General features: G+C 42.2%; 1 protein-coding gene across 1 annotated transcript in view; it reads left to right on the plus strand.

The window, feature by feature from the left end:
* Nucleotides 1–5,002: 5,002 nt before the first annotated feature.
* PLXNC1 (plexin C1) overlaps nt 5,003–24,914 on the plus strand; it is a 70,809-nt gene continuing 50,897 nt past the window's right edge. The window contains exons 1-4 of the mRNA XM_038153531.1: nt 5,003–6,078; nt 16,210–16,332; nt 17,652–17,786; nt 19,824–19,924. Coding sequence (XP_038009459.1) covers nt 5,131–6,078; nt 16,210–16,332; nt 17,652–17,786; nt 19,824–19,924 — 1,307 coding nt within the window. The 5' untranslated portion in view covers nt 5,003–5,130. The remainder of the gene's footprint in view (nt 6,079–16,209; nt 16,333–17,651; nt 17,787–19,823; nt 19,925–24,914) is intronic.

The raw sequence follows: 24,914 nt of genomic DNA on the forward strand, positions 1-24,914 counted from the left end.
CTGGTGCTCCATCCACCATTTCCTTTGCTGCTTCTTGGCCCATGCCCAGCTTAATACCACAACCCTCTGCTTAATTTAGCATCCCTTCAGATCTGCCAGCAGGAAAACCTACACATGCTCTCCTAAAGCTGACTCATTCAAATTGGATGGCCTGGTTTAGATGTCTTAAATAGAAAACATGTTGACCAACTAGTGGTTTAGTAAGCCTTCAGATGAGTATCTCCTCTGCAAGTGTAAATGTGCAAAGGGGAAAAACAAAGAGGAGTTTAGAACAGGTTCTTGATAATTTTCCTTATCTACTGGCACAGATAGATGCTGCAGATTAAATTTCTCCTTGACAAATGGTGTGTTTGTCTAAGGTTGAGGAACTGACTTGATGCAGAAGTTTCTGGTTTGTATTTTGGCTCATACAGGAAGGGCCACATCAATTGTTCTTGCTTCATACCTTGATCTAGGTCTTAGGCCCCTCCACTGCTTGATCATTATCTCTGGCTGAACACACAGCCAGGTCAAGAGCTTGGGTTACTTTTAAAAGTAACCTGAAAGCTCCTCCAAGGCTGCAGTTGAATCTCTGCATCCCCGTGGCCCTCCATGGGCTGCAGGGGCACAGCCGCTTCACCACGGTGTGCATCACAAGCAGCAGGAGAACCTCAGCTCTGCTGCCTGGAGCACCTCCCGCCCCTCCTTCTGCACCGATCTTGGTGTCTGCAGAGTTGTTCCTCTCACATATTCTCACTCTGCTCTGCTCTGAGCACAATTACATCTGGGCAATAAGGGTTTTTTTCCCTTCTTCTTAAATATGCTGTCACAGAGGTGTTAGTATCATTCCTGATGGGCTCAGCCTTGGCCAGTGGCAGATCCATTGTGGAGCCAGCTGGCATTGGCTCTGCTGGACAGGGCGGAAGCTGCTGGCAGCTTCTCACAGATGCCACCCCTGTTACCTCACCCCCACTACCAAACCCCAGCCACACAAGCCTGATAGACAGTTATAACATGCTTCTCCCACAAAGGGAAGCATTAACCAGCAGCCAGAGAATTTTGCGATGTCAGAGATGCCAGGAGTTGTGTATAGCTCCAGCATTTCATCACAAAGGACCATCTCCCTGGGCACGTGGATCAGATGCATTAGTGGGACTCCAGAAAAACAACATTTTCCCTGGAGCCCATGGACATATCACTGCTGGCTGCAGCTGATAGCATCCCATACAGATCCCCAAAGAGTTATAACAGCATAGTCCTGTTCCTGAATCTGCCATTTCCTCATTGTGAAGACCAATAAAAAATGCAAAATGGTCAGTAACTTTTTGACTAAATGAAAACCTAAAGCAAAAAAAAATCTAAACAGAAAGAAACAAGACTGAAAAGCAGAACTAAAATCCAAATCTGCAAACCCAGTTTCAGTATTCAAATGTGTCTGTCAGAAAAGGAATCCTTCTCAGAAAAGCTTTTTAAAAACTGCCCAGCATTTCCTTTCTATTTTGTCAACATGCAATTACAGTAGGAAATTTTCTTAACTATATAATGAGTAAGCAGCTATTTTATGTATTACACCAAAGATAAAAAGCCTGTTAACATTAATCCTACCTATTACTACTTTGTAAACAAAAGGTTATTTACCCTTTGCAAAAAATATTTCAGAACTAAGCTAAGATAACCACATGGATTTAATAAACAAAACAAATAAAACCTTAAGTGGTCTTGAAACTTCAAAACAGGAGAAATTTCAAACAGGAGAAATATCAAAGTGAAGATACATAAATTAAGAATAAAAAATAAATCTCATTTACTAATAATATTTTGTAAGATTGTCTGTGAATTCATAAATTCAGAGAAATTTAGCATTCAGATGAAAAATAAGGAGGAGGGAATCATGAACTGTAGTGGAAAAGCAATTTCAAGTTAATTTAGGATGTGTTCTGCCCCACACTGTTGAAGATCTAAATGAGAGCTCTTTAAAGTGTAGATGTAAAAACAAGTCCTGGTGTGATTCACATTCTAACTTCAGCTCTAACATGACATGCTGAAATACATAAATGTTGCTTAGGATAGCAAAGGAAGCTCACTTTGCTTCCCTGGCTTTTTTATAAATTTTGATTGGGGTGCCAGAGTTAGACAGCAATGCTTTGTAAAGTCTAACATTAACAGGCAGACTACCTTGTTTGCCCTCCCTTCAGTGCCTGAAAAATAAAACACAGTACAACAACAAGATAAAAACACCAATTATGGAACTGACAGCCAAGGGAATACAGTAAAATGATTTGCCATTGTCTGCTTAAGTTTTATAGAAGTATCATTGAATAGTTTGGGTTGGAAGGTATCTTGGAAGATCATCTAGTTCCAAGATGAGCGTCAGCTCATGCTGGAATCAGTTCAGTCATGAGCTGATTATGCTGTTTTCTGGTCTGCTGTGTTATTCACAAATATTACACTCTGAAGCAGTACAAAATAAACCTGTAGCCTCCCTTTCTATTTCCATAACACCAGTAGAAGCTCAACTTTTCCAGTATCCAGATAGGTATCTCTAGAAGAATGTGTTGAAGATAGAAACTCCTATTTACTTCAGGGGCTTTGAAAGGAATTGGGACTACTTTGCCGCTTCAAGAATTGGGTCACTCATGAGCAAAACTCCATGCACTAACTCTCAGTGCAAAGCTGGCTCTCAGAAGCGTATGCAGAATTAAACATTGCAAGATGAGGCTCTGGTCCAGGCTACTCTTTGCTGGAAAGAGAGAGGAAAAATCAGAAATAGAAAAGTGACAGGCAGGGAACAGTCTGCAGAACTGTGCTCTGATGGCTTATCCCTGGGACAAGAGGGATATGACCTCCTATCCCATCCCATCCCATCCCATCCCATCCCATCCCATCCCATCCCATCCCATCCCATCCCATCCCATCCCATCCCATCCCATCCCAGTAGAGCCTGCTAGCCCACACAGCCAGACTGTTTTCATGTGACAGCCACCGTGTGCAATTCAGCCCTCCCAGGACAAAAACAGAAGCAGAACACTGCTTTTTGGCAGTTTTGGCAATCACAGAAGTCAGCAGTCCTGGGAGTGGTTTCTATTCTCTAAGACTAGAACAAGCCTGGCCTCCCTCAGTTAAACAAACCAGTCATTCAGTGAAGTACATGAGGCTTATTCTAAACATAAAGCCTGAGAAAGAGGTGTCTGCAGTACATGCAGAGCACGGTGATTTTACAAAAGGAGGGATGTTTGCAGAAGATGACCTGTTGCTGGACACTTTCTGCAGCCAGAATAAGAGATGTCTTGCAGTTAGGATGCTGATATGTTTTGCTATTTAGCCTCATCAGTTTAGAGCAAGAGGAAGATCACTGACAGTTTCATATTTGAACTGAAATTAAACTAGAAGGCAAGGTAGTGTAATGCACTCCAGTATGACATGTTCAGCCTCCTTTGCAAAGAGGTATAGATAACATTTCTGTACACAGCCTATATTGGTGATATGGGCATGAGGATTTACTTTGCCTACATGCTGACTAGAAGTTCAGTCCTCCACGGGTAGCTGCAGGAAGTGTTAGCACATGGAGCATCTCTTTGCATCTGGCAAGAAGAAAAATTGTGCAATGGTTCTCTTCCATATCCTCTGCTACATATTGCAGATTTTGGATGCGTTTTGGAGTCACTGTACAAGAGATAGGCAGATGGGCTGTGGAGAGCTCTGGATTTCATGGGAATATTTGTCCTAGACACTTTTTTACTGGAAAACTGTGGAATATTTTTGCTGACCCGAGCAACATCAATTCTTGCACAATAACTGCTGCTGGGCACTGTGGTGGAGAAAGAGAATCAAAATTTGTTAACATTGTTGCAATTCCTACTTGAAAATGTTGCACTTGACTGATTCATACAGAGGTTACTTTTGTTCTAATTTTTACAGTCCCAGTTTTTCCTGCTATCAAGCTACTTCAAGATAAAAGCAGTTTCAATGGAGGGTCAGATGACTTCTCGGTTTTGAACATTACATCCTCTTCTCAGTAAGGCAATGGGCCCTACACCCATCCTCACGCAGAGTTTCCCGAGGCACCCAAAAGACAGCACTGAAAGGCATCTTTGCCGCTTTTAATTTTTTATTTAAAATTCAGCAAAACGGTAATTTACCGTAAGCTCAGCATGTGACCTATACTTCACATTGTGTTGAACCTCAGCCAGCAGTGACAGAGTGGGAGATGAAGTAAACCAGTTGCTCCATTCAACGTGGCCCATCCTTTCCCCAGCGCGCGTTGGATGGGCGTCTATCTCTCAGCAGCACAGCTGGAAAGGGACAGGTTTTTTGTGTGTCTTGCAGGACTCGGGAGAATGCCTTTGTTCTGCCTCAGGCAAGACCAAGATCTAACCAGGGGTCTCTGATCCCTCAGCCTTCCCGCTCAAGATGCCATCGGCCGACTGGTTGACGGGGGTGCTGTTTAGCGGGGCGGTTCTGTGGTGCGTTTGAACGGGGACGAGACGGCTTTCCAGGCTCGCAGCGGGCGCTGCCGGAGCCCAGCAGAGTCTGACCCACGCCCACACCCGGCATCCGCCGGCGGACCGCGCCACCGGCTGCCCCCGCTCAGCACCTCCACCGCTGCTCGCCCGCTGCCCGCGGGGGTTTCAGCCGGGCCGGGAGCGAGGCAGAGGGAGTGCACGGGGGCCGCCCTGCCCCGGAGGGGTTCCCCCGCTCCGGTTCCCCGGAGGGTTCCCCGTGCGGGTCCGGGTGCTGAAAACCGCCGGGCGAGGTGGGTCTCGCCACCGCGTCCCGTCACGCCGCCGCGAGCGGCCGCCCCCGGCCCCCGGCAGCCCGGCGGCCGAGGTGGGCTCCTGCGGCGCCGCCGCCGCCCACCGTCCGCGGCAAGGCGGGCCGGCGGGGCCGGGGGGCGGAGGGGGAGCGGCGGCGCACGGCGGCTCGGTGGCTCGGCAGCCCTCCCGGAGGAGCCCGGCCCACCTCTCCCGTGCAGGCACCCCCTCCTCCCCGCCCCGAAAGACGAACTCCCCGCCCGCGCAGCCCGGCCGCGGCGCAGGGAGAAGCGGCGGCAGCGGCGGCAGCGCGCCCGGCCCCTCCGCGCACCATGGCGCAGCAGCGCCCGCCGCCCGCCGCCGCCTGAGGCGCCCCGCGGCGCGAGCCGAGCCCGCGCCCATGGCGGCGCCGCCGCCCGCCCTCAGCTGGGCGCTGCCCCTGCTGGCGGCGCTGGCGGGCGCCGCCGGACCCCAGAGCTTCGAGCTGCCGGGGGCCCCCATCGACAACATCGAGGTGAGCGGCGGCGCCGTGCTGGTGGCGGGCGGCAGCTGCCTCTACGAGCTGCGGCCCGAGCTGCGGCCCCACCACCGCGTGGTGCCGGCGGCGGGGCAGGGCTGCGGGGAGCCCCCCGGCATGCGCAGCAACCTGCTGCTGTACTACGAGGAGGCCGGCGGGGTGGGCGTCCTGCTGACCGGCTGGACCCAGGATGGCGGCGCCTGCCAGGTGTGGGAGCAGCCGTCCTACCGGCAGCGCTTGAACCAAAGCGAGGTGGTCAGTTGCCTGCCCGACGGCTCCACCGCCGGCGTCGTGTTCCAGCAGGCCGGCGCCTGGTACCTGGCCGTGGCGGCCACCTACTCAACCAGCGCTGACACGAACCACCTGCACTGCGAGCCCTCGAAGTCGGACAAGGAGACCGTCATCACGGTGCGCAGCATGGTCAACCTGAAGTCCAAGGAGGAGCTGGGCATCATCAAGCGCAGGGAGGAACCTTTGCACTTTGTTGACGCGCTCCAGTGGGGGGATCACCTTTTCTTTCCCTACTACACGTTGAAGGCCAGGTTGGCCAATAACACGGAGCCGCCCAGCATGGCTGTCCTGCGCCAGCTGCCCCCTTCTGAGGGTGGTCTTACTTTGCAAGGGCACGTCTATTTGGACTGCGGGTGCAGGAGCCTCATTATTTCCTCCAGCCTTGTCCGCCAGGGTGAGCGGGGCTGGTGGGTGGGTGTGTTCCGCCACAGCCACAGCGCCAAGGCGTGGAACAGCACTGCCGTCTGCATCTTTGGGATGGAGGAGATGAAGGAGCGAGCCTGTGCATCCACGCACTTCAATATGAACGGGAAAAACTGTGTAAGTCTGGGCATCGTTTGCTAAGCTTTCACCCTGCACGCCCTTTCTGACACTGTTATTGTTGTGGCTGGTGTCTCTGTGCATGACTCATTGGGTGTCCCTGACCTGGAGGCACACGAAGTTTGCGAGGAACTTCAGAGCCGCACCAGGCTTTGCACATCAGCCCGGGCTCTGCCAATTCTAGTGATTTCTCCAGCTTATTCTGTTTCTAAAAAGCTGGTTCTTTCCCAGAGTTTGGTATACTTCCTACCTACCTGTTGGGAAAGACACATCTGAGGGAGCACCTGAGGGCATCCTGGGTCAGACCTGAGTCTTGGGCTTCTCCCTCGATGTGTCCTTTTCAGCCTAGGATTAGTCATATTTCATTTTATTTTCCATACAGCCTAGATAAAGCATCTCCTATCTTATTCTGTGCATTCACATCTCATGTCATTGCAGCTACATCAGAAATAAAGAAAAAGCCCATCAAATTGGCTCTGTGCACTGGGCTCTGTGCACTTTTATCCCTATCACTCACTAGTTATCTGTGGTTCCTTGTTCAGGGGTAGGTATTTCCCAAGCCTCTCACGATTGGACTTGCTTGGGAGGGCTCTCACAGCCACCTCCCCAAATCCTTGTGTGCAGCAGACAACAATAGGTGATAGCTCTTTGTTGTTGCAGTGGTTATATTTTCACAGACAGTGGTATCCCATGGAGTTCCCCATGTCACCTACTTCAGTAACACTCTCTTCAGCTCCTTCCTCCTTTTCAGGGTAAGCTGAGCGCATGGAGGGTGGGATAGGCAAGGCTACTGGATTTGCTGTGGCCTCATTAGTGAAGAAATTACCAAAAATTATATTATATAGGAAGGTAAAAATGTCATTCAGATGAAGAAGGTGCTTTTGACAGGCTTGTCCATGCTTTTAAGTTAGACTCAGAAGACTTTCCAGAGCTGTGGCAAAAGGATTGCTGAAAAGTATCAAGGAGAACTATAGGGGATCAAGCAAGGCATCATAAAGCAATCCCTAAGCCCTTTGCAGTTCCCATACCATCCGGGGTCTTAGCAGCTAAACTTCTGAATCCTGGATGTGTTGCAATAAGAGTTTCTTCAAAATTCCTTGAAAGAAGTGCAGTAAATTTTCTGGCACTCCTTGGCTTTCCAAATGTAACTCATAGCGGAGTGCAGTGCTGAGATTTTTTCCAAACAGACTACCAGAGGGCATGTGTGATTCAGTCTGCTCATCTCCCTACTGAGCTGTGAGACTATTGCCAGTGTTAGAGGACGTGGTTGTGAATGAGAACCCCATATGTGGGTGAGACAACTGTGCTGAAGTAAATAGTGAGACTCACTACAGAGCCAGAGCCAATCCTGTGATTTCCAGTGCTAGCTTACTGCTTACTGTGTGATTTCTGTGCTCCCACAAGGCAAACTTCCGGAATGAATTTGAAGTCTCATTCTGATCCCAAAATACCTATTTGCTTGTTGGAATTTTATTTTGCATTGTTTGTTCCTAATTACCCATGAAGTTTCTTAGCAAAGTGCTTTCTGAGCCTGCTAAACAAAACAGAAAAAGAAAGCTCCCTAGGTAGTAGATACTTTCTAAACATTTTACAAAACCTCGTGCAAGAAATTTCAGAAGAGTCTCATGGATCTCGTAGAGTAGCATAATGCAGGTAAGGTGAGGCACATATTTCTGGGGACAGGGCAATTCCCTGTCCCCATTGTCTCTCAGGGCCTGCATATGGAAAATCAATGGTCCACTTGTTTCAGGATTGGTCTGATTCAGATCAGACTCTTCTGACGCCAGAGTTGCTTTCATGTCCCAAAAGGTTCATCACTCATGGAAACTTATATTATATTTGGATACAATGTTGAAGAATCTCAGCAGTAACAATCTTTAAAAGGATTGCTTACTTAACCTTATGTCCCAACCCATTATGATGTTATTGATTGTAATATTTTGGCACAAGAAGTGCAGTTTGCCACTGAGAGAAAAGCGGTATTTTAATATCTTGTGAGATAGCAGGACATATGAGTCCTGTGAAGTAACATGACCTATAACATTACATGGCTAATTAGCTATCTTTTTAAAGCTAATTATATGTGCTTATGGTGTATAAACATAGAAATAAATGCATGTAGTTCAGCTTTAATATTTTTTTATACCACAGAAGGTTAGGCTAGGCTATTGCAGAATAAGTTTGGAGATGACAGGCCCATATGCTGCTGCTTCTGGGTTGTTTTAGACCAGATCCTTCTACCGTCTCTCACCAAAGTATGGGAGTCCCTGCAGTCATGGAATATGCTTTTCTTGTGATGCCTTAGGTTTTAGCTTTTCCATTTTTCAGATTCTGTACTGCTTTAGTGTGTACTTCTGAGCTTCATATTAGGGGATAGTAAGCTCTCTTCACAGACTAAGTAGACAAAACAATTCCTTCTCTAGCTGAGGACCAAAGACAAATAATCCAAATTTCAGGCCCAAGAGCATAAACAACAGTGGACTGAAGAGAGCAAACAAGAAGGATGGGACTTCATAAGCTGAAGCTGTAATTGGACAATTAACTCCAATATGCTAATAGACCAGCACTTACAAAAGTGTGAGACCCAGTGACCGGTCGTCTATTTTTGTGATGATTTTGGGTTCATCTTGGGTGTAGCCCTGGCTGGGCTCTTGTGCTGCCCAGGGTGTATCCATTGAGGGTGTATCCATACCTACTTTGTTCTTTAGCCCCATCTAGTCTCTGTTCTAGGTCAGCCTTTGCAAGGCATCACTTGGACTCAGAAGCACATGGGCTTCAGGGCTGACAGGAAGATGGAGCATGGCATGTCCATCTGTGTGCAGCTTGCAGCAGTGGCTCTGGCCTCATGGCGTGGAGCTGTCAGGAGTACTGCACTGTGTAGGAATGGCAGCAAGCCACTTTACACTGCTTTAAAGTCCAGTCTTTTAAAGACAGTGTGGGTCTTGAGAAAAGGAATGTGTTGCAGCATTATGAGCACTGTGAGTGCAAGACCTCTCTGGTGCTTGTGGTGAATGGACCATGCTGAATGTCAGTCTGGCTTTTGCATTGCAGATACCATGTGTTGCAGGGTGCTGCAAGTCTTAGTCGTCTCTGCTGGGTACACTTGAATGCAGGAGCTCAGGGGTGATGTGGTGAGGATATGTGGATCCCAGACATGGACTGTCAGTTTATGTAGGAATTGAAAATAGAGGGATGTTTTTTCACTGCAGGAATACAATTTATAGTAAGCATATACATTAAGGAGTAGTGGCAGCAGTGTGTTTTCCTTCTGATATTGTCATCCTTCAGATTTCTGTTATTACTCTGATTACCTTTAGGCAAGACATCCTCTTACCCCTGTCCGCTCACATTGCATTTCTCAATAGGACACTGCAAGAGGGGCTTAGCACAGGGTATCTGTGGTCCTGAATTCCCTTTCATGCCGTTGCTGCATGGTGTACTCCAAACTCATTCCTGTAAGGTACTGAGCTTTCTGGGCCTAACCCAGTAAAGCACTTAATGACGTATTTAACATTAGGCATATATAAGTATTTCCATCATCTTCATGCCCATGCATTTAAAGTAAAGCATGTGCTTGAGTACTTCACTGGATTGGAATCAAATTGCTCTGCATCCTGTTGGAACTCACTGTAGGTGTGTAATCTCTCTGGCTTTGCTTTGCCTCTTAGGCCAAAGTTCTCATTTGCATTAAGATTTAATGCTGGATTAGAGTCTGTCATTGAAAACTAGTAATTTTTAAGATCCTTGATTAGCAACTTTTTCAAAAAGTATATGGCTGCTACAAATTCTGTGGAATTTCTCCATATGAGAAGTAGGTAAGTCCATTTTTGTTTTGTGCAGTAGCATGCACAAAGAAGTTTGTCCTACTTGGATGTATTTATTCAGGACATTGGCACTACTTGATTCCCAGAGACAGGATCCTTATCTAGCAAGAGGCAAGTGGTGTTTTAGTTGAAACTACTCTGAAAGCATTTAGCAGTTTTATATTCAGCTGTTTTTTCTTTGATCCACATGTCTCTTAGTCTTGAATATATCTACTTACATGTACCATCAGGGTGTATGTGTTACTGGACTCTCTAGCATATGTGTCCTACATATACATAAGTGCATCTTCTTCACAATTTCCTTAGTTAGTAAATGTGAATTTGCCAAATCTCATTCTCAATTTGTTTTCAGAAACCTGACTGAGTACTTACAAACACAGGAGGAATGCTGGAATTTGTAACAAACTTGCTGCGGGAGCTAGTGAACTTTAAGAAAGGCTTTTTTTTCTGTTGTTCTGTGACAGAACAGGACCTACAAGGATCTCAGATATCTCACAGACAAGCCAGGATATTGTGAGTGACAGCCAAGTAGATGAGTAGGAGAAGTGTTCCAATTGGAGAACACCAACAGGAGAGAGCTGTAGAGTCTTACCTAGCCACGTTAATGAGAAATCTGGAAATTAGTTTTGCCATTCAGAAAGTTGCCTGAGAAGAAAAGGACTCAGGGAGATTCAAGGATTCACAATTTTTCAGGTAGAAAATGAAAAAGAAAAAAAATTGTTTGGTATATATCTGTAAGAAAGAGAATTGCTGTCGTTTATATTAAGGTGTTTATTCAATTATGTGAAAAGGCTAAGTAGTTGTGATAGTTACTAAAAAATAAGCTGTCTTGGTTGGATTTTCATCTAATATTTAATGCAAGTAAAGAGTTGTAGCAGTCTGCTCTTTGAACTTTTTCAGTGGTTGATACATATGAGGGTTGGTATGTATCCCTTCATTTATCAAACATAGTTTGGAATCCTGGGACAAATCCTAGCTTGTGTGAGATCTACCAAAATGAGATTTTGAAGTCAACAGAGTCACATCAGTTTAATTATGGCCTTTAATTTGCAGGAACAACATTTGAATTTGTGTGGTAACTCATTCTTGAGTGATTCACGGTCTTTTATTTAAGGAAAGAATTACAGACTTCTAAATATAATTTTGTATCAAAATTGATCCTGTAATTAATTTTGCAGTAGTGAAGTCAATCTCCTGAGTATTACGGACTGCTAGTGTTACATCTGATGTTTGATGGGTTTCTAGAGTTAGCCTTGTTGAAGTGAATGTTTCTGTCTCATTGCAATGAGTTTTCAGTTCATCCCTGTTTAGTGTGGGAAGTAAAGCCACCAAAGACTTGTCAACTCTCACACTCCAGGGATGGGGACTGCACAACCTCTCTGGACAACCTGTTCTGCTTGATTGCCCTCATAGTGGTGCTTTTCCATCTCCTGCTCACTGGAAACCTGCAGTGTTTCAGTTTGTGTCATTATCTCTTGTTACCTTATGTACACTTTGTTTAAGAGCCTGGCTTTGTTTCTTTGGTCCCTCTGAAATTGTCTCTTCTGTGAGCTGAACCTGCCCAGTTTAGGAAAAGGCCTGTAAGATCATCCATGACAAAAGCATGTCCCTAAGCACCACATCTACAAGTCTTATAAATACTTCAGATTTGTCAGGCATGATTTATTCTTGGTAAATTTATGCTGCCTTTTCTCAGTCACTTTGTTCATTTCTTGTGTCCAGAAATGGTTTCAAAGAGGATTTTCTCCAAGGAAAAAAGTGAGACCTACTAATCTGTAGTTCCCTGAAAAAAATCTTGGATTTTTGAATATTGGTGCAGCATCTGTCTTTATTCAGTTGGAGACTTTACCTGATCTCCACACCTTTTGAAAAAGGGAAGAATAACCTTTCAGCTTCATCAGACAGTGTCTCAGCATCTTCCTACAGATCCCATCTGTCTTCCCTAAAACTTGTAAAATCTGAGGTTTCTTAAGAGATCTCTGGCTTAATCCTCACAGTACTTGTAGTTTCTCTCCTCCTTGAACTCTGTGTGTACAAAGGACCACAAAATGTTGCTGGTGAACTCCAGAGCCATGTCTGCATCCACTGTCCGTAAATCTCCTGAGCTGTTCAACATCTGGTGTGCATTTTCATTGTTTATTCTTTTATTACTCATGTGGTAGTGGAAGCTCTTCTTCTTGTCCATACCATACCTTGCCAGTTCCAAAACCAGGTGAGCTTGGGTTTTCCTAACATCATTCGTGCATATCCAGAGACTTCCTCCTTAGTCCTGCTTTCTCCTCCTTTATGCTGTTGTTTTGCAGTGTAGTTCAGTCATGACTTCCCTGTTTAGCTAGAGTGGTATGTCTCGTGGTGTGTCTGCTTGTTTTCCTGAGTTTTGTGCTTCCAGAGGGTGTCCTGAAAGACCTGCTAGCTTACTTGAGCTCTATTTCCCTTCAAAGCTGACTCTCAGGGAATCCCACTGACTATTTCCGTGAACATACTGAAGCTCTCTCCAGCTCTCTGCTCGGATTATCACATCTTCAGTCAGTTCTATCTTGTTTTTGAGTAGCAGATCCAGAAGAGCATCCCTCTTGACTGACCCCACAAGTTAACATAGCCTGGAGTCCCATCTTATTCACTTTGGCCCCAGAGCTTTGTAGTCCTGATCTGCACTAGGCCATGGCTTTGGTGTCCATGTGGATGTGCAACAATGGGTAGCGGTCCAAGGCATGGAAAATTACCACAGCCTTTCTGCAATGAGTAGGGTCCCCTAAAAAAAGCCCCAACAAGTCCCCTAAAAAAAGCCCCAACCTGTTGTAACGGCATGACTGTTTAGCAAGTGTGTGCCTTCATCCCTCACGGTCACCCACCACCTCCTTTTGCTCTCTGCTAACATGCTGTTAAAGCTCAGTTGGTTTCAAAGCCTTCCTTAACGGAGCTTGTTCTCCCTCACTGGTTATTAAGACACTTTACCACTTCTGTGAACTTAGATTTGAGGGCAGAGAAAGACTGTTTCTGCTGATGCAAGAAGTCACTAGTTTCTAGCTTCCCCACCTCGGGAGTCTCTATCAGCATCTCACTCAACCATAGCCTCTGACTGTTCTTCCTGCCTTGCATCTTGAGCCTCAGGATTTGCCTCTGCAAGGTCTCACTGAAGACTCTGATTTTCTGATCATCCTTGATTTTTTGCAGGCTACTTACCTGGACAGGCTTGTCCACCTAACACTGCTGGGCAATGCACAAATCAAAAAACTTCCTGGAAATAAAATTTTGCAACGGTTCATGTTCTCATTCCTTAACCCTAATAAATGCTCGCTGCATGCCCCGATATTTGTTACCCTCTGATATAGTAAAAGTTGATGGAGGTGGTTAAAGGATGGTGAAGTTAAGAAAGAAGAATGAGGTTCTAGAAGTTCTTTTCCCCCAGGAAAAGCATCTATTGTTTCAGTGTTGACTATTGCTATACACTACTTACAAATCTTGTGTCCTTTTGTACAGCTGCATCTGTTCTTTCAGTCAGATGCTCAAACCCTTTATATTTACTTTTTGGACAGCTGCATATGATGAGTGCTGTGTGAGCTAAAAATGCTGCCCTTTTCTCTAAGGCATGCAATGTAAAATAATCAGGAGGAAATCAAGACAGAAAGTAGAAGGGTGAATATGGTTGCTGCAGCTGGAGTCATATGGAGATGCATCTGAAAATGAAGTGCCAAATAGAAAATGAGTATAAATACCTTCCATGCCAATAATCAAACAACTGTAGACTTAGAGGGACTACAGAATAGACCAGAGGATGAAACTGAAGAATTTAAATAGGGAGGTCTTACAGAGTGGTATTATAATTTCTTTTGCTTTTGTGTGTGCCTGAAAATGTTTTAGGATAGACAAACAGATGACCACGGAGATGAATGACTCTTCAAATGTAAAGGAAGTTTAGACTGTAAATGCGTTTTCACAAATGGATTTAGCTGTGAAAGAAGCAGCTTGGGAAGACCCTACAGTGCTGTAACCCCATTAGTCACAGTGGAAGAGGTAAAAGGGCTTGTTAAAACAATAAATGGATGTGGAAAAGGGATGACAGAAGGGTGAAAGCAGCAGCTGCACCCTGGAGGAATTAGGCAAACTGGAGGAATAGGTTGCAAAAGAGAGAAGGCAATTTTTTTTGTGACTGTCCACCGTCTGAATTCCCCGTTCTTATCCGTATTAGCTCAATGTCGTGTTGACCCTCCCTCTAGCAAGCAGAGGGAGGGGAGGAGACTTCCACTCTTGTCAGTATTGGTTCTTCAGTCAGATGAGGAGGATGCACTGATGTGACACTGGTTATTTTATTAGTATGTGGGTCAAAATAAAATCTGGCAGCAAAGCTTTTCAGAAACCGGGTGAGTACTCCTCTTTTCTGTGATCTTGTTGTACAGAGTCTGTGAGGAACCTAGGGTAGTTTCTCTCTCTTACACTACTACATGGTGCACTGCAGAAAAACAATTCCTAATTTTGGTGGAAATGAATGTGTGGAAGCTCCATGTCCTCCCTCCCTTACCCGAGTGAAGACTCATTGAGTACACAAGTTCTGGAGTTTTGTTACCTTCTGATCTATTATAAAGTGAGTTAACTTTTTCCACCTTAAAATGCTTTCAACCACACCCTGCCCCACTTCCTTTCTAGCTCAGACGTTCAGGGTACTGGATTCTCATGGCCAAATGAGTTTTACCAAAGTTCTGTGCCAGCACATGACACTTCCCTGTGTCTTCTTCCTGCTGCATGAAAAAAGAAATAGTGACTTTAAATATGAAAGTTAATCAAGTCTTCTTTTATTCCAAGTGGCTGTTCTTTCAAGCTAATTAAAATAATTCAGATGACTGAAGAACATTTTAATTGACTTAGGATTGCAGTTCAGAAAAAAAAATTCTAGTGGAAAGACTTTTTGAGATTAAGCCAGCATCGTAGCATGCAAGAGAGTTGAATTCAGTTGTTACTGTGTTACGGATTTGCTTCATAACTTTGAGAAATGCCTTCGCCTTACTTCTAAATGTCAGTTTTGATGGTCCATTCCGCACTTTGTGCATTTAAGTGAAATAGGCTCTTGCACTCAGAGGGTTCCTGTAGGTTTAGGAATCTGTCTTGGAGGCTGAAATGCTGGATTTTGTAACCTACAGGGCTTGTTCCCAAGGAGCTGGTTTTACCTGAGCTTTTGTCTTCTACCTCTCCATGCCTGCCACTTCTTTGTGCCAGAACTGGTGTTTGTGCAGCCACATGTTCATGTGATGAGGAGCGTGACTCAAATGAATATGTAGGTAGGCAGATTTACAGAGCATTTTCTGGGCACATCATTGCCTTAACTAAGCTCACTGGAAAGCATTATACAGGGAAAGTGAAGTAAAGCTTGGCTGGGGTTGGACCCATTTGGAGAGCAGGTGGGATCACACCTTTGGCGATATCTACCACAGAGATTGACTTTGAGCAATTAGAGGGCTTTAAACCAGAGTTACTACTTACTAAGGAGACACCTGGGCTTCTAGGGATTCCCCTTGGTAAATGGTCCTATTCTCACACATGTAGATTTCCTTTCAACAGTTCCTCCTCTACAGAATTTTTTTGGTTAGGTTTTTCATTCCACAAGATACAGGGATTTCTGCATGATGTTTTTTTCATGAGTTGCTTGCATGTGTTTGCCACTTAATTTCCTCCAGGTGGGATGGAGAATTGAGGGTAACGTGTTGATTTTAAAGCTCACACAGCTACATTTATGTTCACAGTGACATGAACTTCATGTAGCTTTATCTCATTTTAAAGTTTATGTAATACACAAGTCTCTACTTCCTCTAGTGTCATGGAAGATGAAGGTTTGCATTTTTATACACACAGACACTGTTTGTTTGAAGTGTCTCCTTTCTCCGGAATATTTGCATGCCTTTGAAAGTGGTTACTGAGTGTATCTAGCCCTGAGGTGATGGCAAAGCATGGCTTCATTGAGAAGAACTGGAAATTCAGAATAAACCTAGGACTTAAGTCCCAGAAAAGAGAAATCCTATTGCAAAGTAACTTACTGCTGCTAGGCTGAGTCTGTATCCTACTGAAGTCAGTGATTTCACTGCAGCAGATACAATATATGTTACAGATATGGCCGGTTGTCACATATGAAAAACTACTTTAGTGTGTAATTTCCAAGAATGTGTTGCTCTGAAACTGTGTCAGAATTGGAATGTTACTCAAAGTGTTGTCTAAAGTTAGTTCTCTGAGAACCTTTCCAACGATTCTTCTTTTCCTCAAATTTTTGGAGTATAGGTGAATGATTTTTTAATATGTTTTTCTTATATCTGATTCTCAGGAGGCACAATCAATCAAGAAATTACCTACCTTGATTCACTCTGGATTAGTAGCTGTTTATGGCACAGTTGTTTTGAATCGTATAGTTCTCTTTTTGGGAACAGATGATGGACAGTTACTGAAGGTAAGTTGAGTGTGGCACTTCTTCCCTTCTCCACAGGCTGCTGTTGCGTTCAAGTGGGTAAATATTTCCTGGTTTATTCAGTATGTTATAAACAAATATGATCTCCTGAATCTCTGGTTTTTTGTTTGTGAAATAACTGCTGTTTGGTCATTTGGAGAGCAAGGTAACTTTCAAAAGCAATTATGTACCCTGTTAAAATTCAAGTAAACATTTCATTGAAACCCTAATGCCCACAGTATTAATTTACAGACTGTGGAGTTCTCAATTATTCTGCCTTGTCTCCTCCTTGCTTTGATTTTTCCAGTAGAAATATTGTGAGATTTTGGAAGGGTGTGTATTTGTTTGTTTGTTTGCCTGTGTGATGTGAAAAGCTGTCCATTAGCGAGAAGAGTCAAGATTCATTTTGCCTTAGCTTCTGAATAGTTGACCTACACTAACTTAAATCCATTGCTTGTAAGTGAAAGTCGTCTTATCTCATTATCAAACATTTCAACCATCCAGTCAAATGTCTTTTATGCTTTAATTTTTTCTGGGTTTTGTGAAAATGTGCATTTCCTGCCTACACTGCAAAGGATGACTCTCATTCTTTGTCTTTATTGAGCAGACATTTGGTGAAGAATATAGTAGAGACATTGAAAAGTCCATTTGATTTCATTTTGCTTTTGGTAATGAAAGATGAAATTGAAGTCTTCCACGTCTCCTTAACATAGTGGAGGCAGTGAACACATTTCCCTTGTTTAGTCATGAAAAAGCAACGTTGGTGTGCTTATTGACTTGCAAAATAAAGTTTCTGAGTTCTCTGGTTCCCTTGAATCCTGTGCAAAGGGTGGTGGAAAACAGTAAAGTTGGGCAAGGTAAGAAAAAGAAATATCATCACAGGTGTATACTTAGAGAAGCCACAAAGAAGTTTGTGTAAATTCCTTTTTACTTTATGAGTGTCTGAATGTTAGTTTGTTTTCTGAAGGCTAATATTTTCTTCTCCATTGATAGGAGTAAAAGGTTGTAAATTTGGGATGTAGGCATTTCTTCCACATTCAGTTTCCAAATCAGTCAGTAACAGGCTTGGTGGAAGGCATGTTTCATATGCTAAACCAGTGCCAAATTCAGTGCTAAATGTGTCTGGCATGGATTTTGTTGAAATTCTGTTCTTATGGTCTTTTCCTGCATTCTTCTCCAATGTGAGAACCAGTGCAGTAAGTGATTGAATCATGGCACAGTAATTCATCTCAGAAGCTTTGATGTAACTTAAATTAGGCTTTTGTTTAAGATGTTGACTGATCAATAAAAGAACATGGGAATAATTCAATTGCACGTTTTAGGCTATTCTTAATGAGGATATGAAATCTAATTGCCCAGAGGTTTTATATGAAATTGAGGAAGAAACTTCCATTTTCCCCAAACTACGACTTGATCCAGTGAATAATAACTACATCTATCTGTCCTCTGCCAATAAGGTAAGTAAAACATTTAATAAAATAAAAAATTCATAGAAACTACTGCTTTAAGGATTTCTACCGCTTTATAAGTGAAGTATCAGTTTGTCAGAGTTAGACTTTTAATATGCAAACTGCAGTTACCAACTTTCCATCTAATATCTGCTTATGTTGTCTGTGTTTGGACTGCACTCCTGCAGAGCTTGGAAGAGCTTCTGCTGTCATAGTGCTGCCCAGTGTTGCTATGATCCAGCAATACCCTTAATTCCATGGTTATTTTATGCCATTCTGCCAAGAGAGTGTTTGTTTCTGTTTTTCCTGGAGGCAGGAAAGTGCAGATCATGCAGAGCCAAGCTTAGAGATAGCAAAAAAACTTGTACACCGTTTGGAGACAAAGCAATCCCCATGTTGGTAGGTCAGGGTTTGCCAGTCAATTAAGGATTTTCTAAAGTGAAGAAATCTCTTAATTTGAGAGATGGCTTTGAAGCCTTAGTTCTGATGAAATCAGTGATAATGCTGTAATCAGTGATAAAATTCCCATTGTCTTCAGTTTGGCATAGTCTTCAGAAGAACAAAACAAAAGGACAATGAGAACTGAGCAATGTGTGTGCATAGTGAGGCCAAGGAGTTCAGCAGTGCCTGAGAGCTGCTGCACGTGAGCAAACGTGTTGGAGCTGCACGTCGAGCAGTGAGCAGCTCCCAGGAGCCAGTACAGTTGTTGCAGCACATCTTGCAGCAGGGGTACTGAGCAGCAATCAGAAAATCCCTTTGTCTCACCAGCAGTGGGAAAGATGGCATTGAAAGCTTAAGGGCTTGCTGTCCATCTTAGCTGAACAGGATTTCACCCAGCACTTAATTACCGTCATTTGGAATAAGATCACTTTTCTGGCAGTGAACATAGTGTTTCAGCCTGCTGTTGTAGAGCAGGGGTAAGTTGGTAGGAGAGCCCCTGACTGATATAAAACATCTACCACAAATATAGAAGGAATCAAAGTCTCAGTCAAAAGTAAACATAGATATTCAAAGTAAGACTTGAATTTTCTTTAGCTTTGATAAAAGAACAAGTTGTTATAGAGGAACAACAGCTTTTAGGAACAAATGCACTTCTCTGATCATCTCTTGGAGCTGAAATAAGGCTTCTATATTGTCTTCTTTAACTTGGTAGTAATCTAAGATTATGACTGGATTCTGAATTATCTCACACACTTTCAGATAAATTGAATTTTACAGTATATGGATGGAAAAAACAGTAAATATAATTTTACAGGAAGCAGTGTATACTTGTGTCTGTTGACAAAATATAGGAACTTCTAATTCTTGCAAATTTGTAAACTATGGTTTGAATTAGTTTTTCTTACTAAGATCATTAATTCACATTGTTATTAATCACATTATTTGTATCTGTATTCAGTATTTGTAATCAGCTTTCTCTTTTTCTTTTTCCTTTCCTTTTCTGAAAATGGCTGGCTAGGATATTCAAGCTGAATGTACAAGTATAGATACATACAATATAGCCACAATTATCTACATTTACTTACTGAAATGGCATTTTCATGCATGCTAAGCAGTTGCATGCGTTTGTTCTAGTGTGCACATGCAGTAACCTGACATGGTGATGCAAACACAGATGCATTTTGTTATGCGCATGCATTTTTGGATGCACCTTCATCAATCATTTAAATATCTCCATTCGGAGGAGAGGAAAATGGTGTTCTGCTAAGCAGAGCATTATTTGTAAAATATACCTCCTTTCTCTTATTATCTATAATTCACTATGCTGATCAGTCTTACTTGCATTAATCTGCCCATGCTGGCCTTTGAGTAGTAGAACCAAATTGTTATTGTCAGAGGTGTTTCATTATCTGATGGCAAAATACAGTGTGTGCAAAATAGGCTGCATATTTCTATCCAAAGGTCTTCTGGCAGAGGGGAATCCATAAGGAGACTTCCCCAGAGGGATTGTGCTTGGTTGCTGTCAGATTTTTAATGGTAACCTTCAAATTCCCTGTTTATGGAGGCTGTATTAATTCAATGTGTTACTGCATTCTTTGATTTCAGGTGAGAAGAATACCAGTTGCAAATTGTGGTAGATTTGCTTCTGAGCAAGAATGCTTATCTGCAAAGGACCCCTACTGTGGGTGGTGTTCTTTCAATCAAAGGTATCTTTTAGTATTTTAGACTGTCATATAAAAGCAGAGCATTACTAGTCAGTCTACATTTTGACTGGCTTGGGGCTATTCAACATCAAAATTGTATCTACTGATTTTTTATGTGATCAGTCATAGCCATGAATGTGAGACACTTTCTTGTCATTTGAAAGGGAACTTTTGGAAGGCTTTGTAGCTCTCAGATTTTTGAGATCTATCCATAAAATATATGTTGGGCTAAGAATAATAAATAATTTTGCTTTTAGAAGAGATATTTTTGTTTTCCAGATTGAGAGAGAAAATTGTATACTTGTGCTTGAAACATTTTAGTAGCTGGGAGCATCTTGTATGTGAGAAAAAAAAAAGAGTGCTTAGTTGTCTTCCATATTGATAGTTTGTTTTTTTGGAACCACTGACTTTGGTTTTAGCCAAAGGAGAATTTCTTTCTCAATACTTCATTCCCACATTTGAGTCATTAATTTCGACACTAACTTAGAAGCAGGTTTGAAATCTATTTTTCATCTGGGGCCTGGACTGGAAAAATTCCTGGGTCGTCAGGCCTAGTCTTAGCAGTTGCAAGCAACCACATCATGTAAAACTAAAAACTTGCGAAGGACCATCCTAAATTTAAATAGGCTTTTTGTTCTTCCTGCCCTGGTTATGCAGCTTCCTGGCAGTCTCTTTTTTTGCTGATAAAAATATGTCTGCTCATTTTTGTCATGTGTATGTTTATGAACAGGTTATAGTTATTTGTTCTGATGTTTACATCACCTTTGCCTAAATAAGTTTCTCCCCCACTCTCTCACACTCACCTCTTCAATGTTTTTGTGAAAGCAGTCTCTCTCTCCATCTCTCTCTTTTCATTTTGGTGTGCTGAAACATTGAACTTCACTAAGATCCTCTTACTTGAGACACTCCTTTCTTACCTCCACTCCAGTAATCCTTCCGTGAAATTCATGCATCCTTTTAAGGTAAGGATGGCCAGGACTCTCAAAGTGTTCCAGAAGAGATTTCAGCTTTGCCTTGCTTGATGTTGTTTAATCAGTCTGTCCAGGAAGCACCTTAGTGTGTTCTGGGATCACAAACGTCTTTTTCATGACAGCATCACATTGATGGGCCACAATCATCCATGATCAAATAATGCCCCCAGGTCCTTCTCTTTCTTTGTTGTCTTTCCAACTGATGAGTTTCCAGTCTATAACACATATGGGTTGTGAGATTTTTATTGCTGTAGGTACATGTTCTTGTACTTTATGCTTTGAAATGTCATTCCATTTCAAGGTTATCCAAGTTTTCTTGTGTGATATTCTTATCTTCCTTTGCATGTTAATGTTCCCAACTCTGTATCATCAGCAGATGTCAACAGTGTAAATCTTCTTTTATGCCAATTTGCCAGTGATTAAAATCTTAAACTAAAGTGCCTATAAGATGGATTTTTGAGGAATTCTACTAGTAGCCTCTTCTAGAAGGTTAATACTACTCATTTTGGTTTGTTACCCATTTGGTGTTAGCATGATTTTGCTGAAGATCCGCTACTTTGTGTTTGCAAAGGTAGTTATTGGAAGAGAGCAGTATTTGTTCTGTAATGCGTTTTCTTCAAACACTCTTTTGCTCCCTCGATAGAAGTTGTGTATGTTACAGTGCTAAGCTTTTCAGGCTTTTAATTGCCTTATAAAGAGATTGTGAACAACTCTTATTACTCAGTAAATCCCCTGCTTATGAGGGGAATCACAAAAAGTTTCCATTTGATTGAAACAGAAATAATTTACTCTTTTGGAGAAAAAATTAATTACTATGATTCGAGTCCTGTTCAACACACACGTCATTTTTTACTGTTGAATATTTAATGTCATTAAATATCTGGCTTTGTGAAGAGACACCTCTGAAACTTTAGGACAAGAGGAAGACATTTTTAGCCAGTATTTTAGTCAAAGTCCGTATGTGTCCACTAAAGCAATATATTCCATAATAATTTTAAGATCAATGATGTTTTCTACTTTTACAGGGAAACAAGTTTTCTCTAAAATAAAATAAACACTCCAGTTTTATGTAAAAATTACTAGCAATGCTCATTTTTCATTTTAAGGACAGTGTGAATTAAAATCCAGTCCTTTAATGAAAAAATGTGCACGTCTCATGGCAAGGGAAACAAAATGAAACAAAATGTTTCCACTGTTCTTATTTCTGCTCTTTCTTCCATAGGGACATATATTAATTCTCCTTTTCACTTGCACTCATTCAAACCAGGTAGTCACATTGTGTGATTTCTCCTAATGTTTCTAGATTTTTTTTGTAGAATAATCAGATTCCCCTGAATTATGCTGAAATGCAATTCAAATACAAGGTGTTGATGTTTTACATGCATTTTCCACATGGAAACAACACAATGTATTATCTAACATGACCAGAGTTACTTTTGCGTGTAGTCAGTGTGTGGGATGTCAGTGGACTTCATTCAGGGGTTGGTACACTGGAGAAAGAAGGAAGCCTCAACTTTCTCTGAAAGCATGTTCTCATTCCCTGAGGAAATCAGTGTGCTTTAGCAGGACAGAGAAGGCAAGTATCTGTAGGATCTGTAGTTAACAAAAATTGGTGAAGCAGAGACTTGAGTAAATACAAATAAGCCAGTATGCATAAGTATTGTGTTACCACAGTGAAATAAGAGGAATGCAGTTCCAATCATGCAGAGAAATCTTTAGTACTATAAAGAACTAGTTTGCTGTGGCATATTACAAAAAAATTGACTCTGGTTTTCTCTGTACACATATCTAGGCATGTCTGCAATCTGACCCAAGGGTTTCATACCTTATACCTTCATACTTTTATAAGGTCCAGTTTGCCATTCCAAGAAAGCCAGACTTAGTTGTCTGAGTCTGTATGTTAATTTTCAGAATCCTGTGGTTCACAAATAATATTTATCTGTTATATTAATTCACTTGCAATTAATGTATTTTTTTGAAAATAGGGGTATTACAGAATAATTTCATCTTTAGGTGAGTGTAATTATTTTGCTCTTAGCCTTTGCAGGGCAGTTTTGAGAATTTATGGTGAGGGCCATCAGATGTGACTGATTCCTATGAAAATGACTGTTCTGCACAGCACTCTGTTAAGAGTATTAAAGGTCAGCTTTTAGAGCAACAAAAGATGCATTTTTCCCTCACATAAAGACAAGCATGACCCTGGGTCCTGGGTGGCATTACTGGTTTTGCTATTAAACGCTCAGATTCTTCATTGCCAATGAGGGAAACAGGTTCACTGCTTGTGTTCCTTAGGCAGCCTTAAGAAAGCAAGTAGCTTCTTCCTGGGACAGTTGTAGATATTCAGTTTGATAAACAGTTTTTTACTATTTCAATATTAGCATCACTGAAATGCATACACTTATTTAGTGCCAAATACTGCAAGTGTGTTGCCTTGCATGTTTACCATTATAATCCTCACCCTGTCAAAAACTGTAGAATGTCTTTCTTTTGTCTTTCCTCGTTGCCAGTGTGAATTACCTGCCTGTATGTTTCTGAGAATGTGGTTTATGCACATCTGTTGATGACAGATCCCGTCTTCTGTGGCTCTAAAACTGTGGTGCTAATGAGCCTTTGTGATCTCAGTAGGGTGAAGAGAGATATAAATGAGACTGAAATTCGCTCTAGCTCAGACAGTTTGAAATATGTCAGGCATATCTAGTCCCAATTTGTTACAATATCATTATGATCTGAATGTATTCAGATACAAAACCCCACCAGGTTCTTGTCCAGCAGGAACTCAGTTTCTTGAGTTAGACCACAAAGGAAGTGACCTAGTGCTTAACTGCATTCCAGTTGCTGACATCTTGATCTGCAGAGAAGATGACTTTATGGTTCCTAAGATTTGTGGGATTATTTTGGGCATTTCAGAATGTGGTGGATATTTTTGTTGAATGTGTTGTTCATTTTGGAGGGAAAACACATCGTTTGTGAAAAATTTTTTTCAGTTTTACAGTGAGCTCCTAATGAAAAAGGCCCATACTTTGCAACTGTGAACTCATTTCCAGTTTGTAGCAAAGGAATGGTTCATGCCAGGCAGATGGCACTGTTTATAGGATTGAAGCTATATATGCTTTTTACATTTGTTTGAAAAGTAGAATTAAAACTATTAAATGTTGCATTTATTTATAAATATTCCATTTTAGTATTAAAATATTAAGATATATTCAGTTAGCACTTACTTGTCTTTAATTGCTCACTGTATGAAATTACTTGGAGTTAATCAATGAATTGCACATTGACTGTTGACACCAGACAGCATTTTAAGGATTCACCTTTCAAACTCATTTATTGTCCATCTAATTTATATGTCTATGTTGTCTTTTTCTTGTAACATGTTTTTAATATGTGTAATCTTTGTAGTACTTATGTATCCCAGTGTTTCCTCATTCTTCCTTAATTTTTTGTTGCACAGTGAGTTTCCAATGATTTGGCAGCTCTAACATTTGTATTTACTTTGAGCTATCCTAATTCTGAAATTTATTTTGTGCTTGAAGACAGAGAAATCTATTTTGAACCTTTTCAAATCCGGTGTTTTTATCCAAGTTCACTTGGACAAAAAAGGGAAGGATTACCATTCATATCAGTGGGTGACAAAGGAGATTAGGGAAGAGGATGCATCTCATCGGCTATGCACATTCATAGTCTAGCTTTACATTTGAGCTTCACTCCATCCCTTCTTATACCCTCTGGAGAGAACAAGCTTAGTGTGGTTCATTTCATTTTGGTATGAATGTCTGAAACAGGGCAGGTGAATCGTATCCTAAAGAACGTATTTCTCCCCACAAAGTGTGGAGGGGGGCTGGGGGGCAGCGAGGGGAGCAGATCTAGAGCTGTACAATGGAACAGTCAAGTTGGCGATGATGAATTCCATCCCAGGCTACCAATTCCACTGTTACTGGCCAAGCATCTCATATTTGCTTGAGTCCCATTGACTTAATGAAAACCCTCGAGCATATATCAATGCAGTGTAATTAATTTTGATA

This window comes from Motacilla alba, chromosome 1A, assembly GCF_015832195.1.
Source record: "Motacilla alba alba isolate MOTALB_02 chromosome 1A, Motacilla_alba_V1.0_pri, whole genome shotgun sequence".
NCBI lineage: Eukaryota > Metazoa > Chordata > Aves > Passeriformes > Motacillidae > Motacilla > Motacilla alba.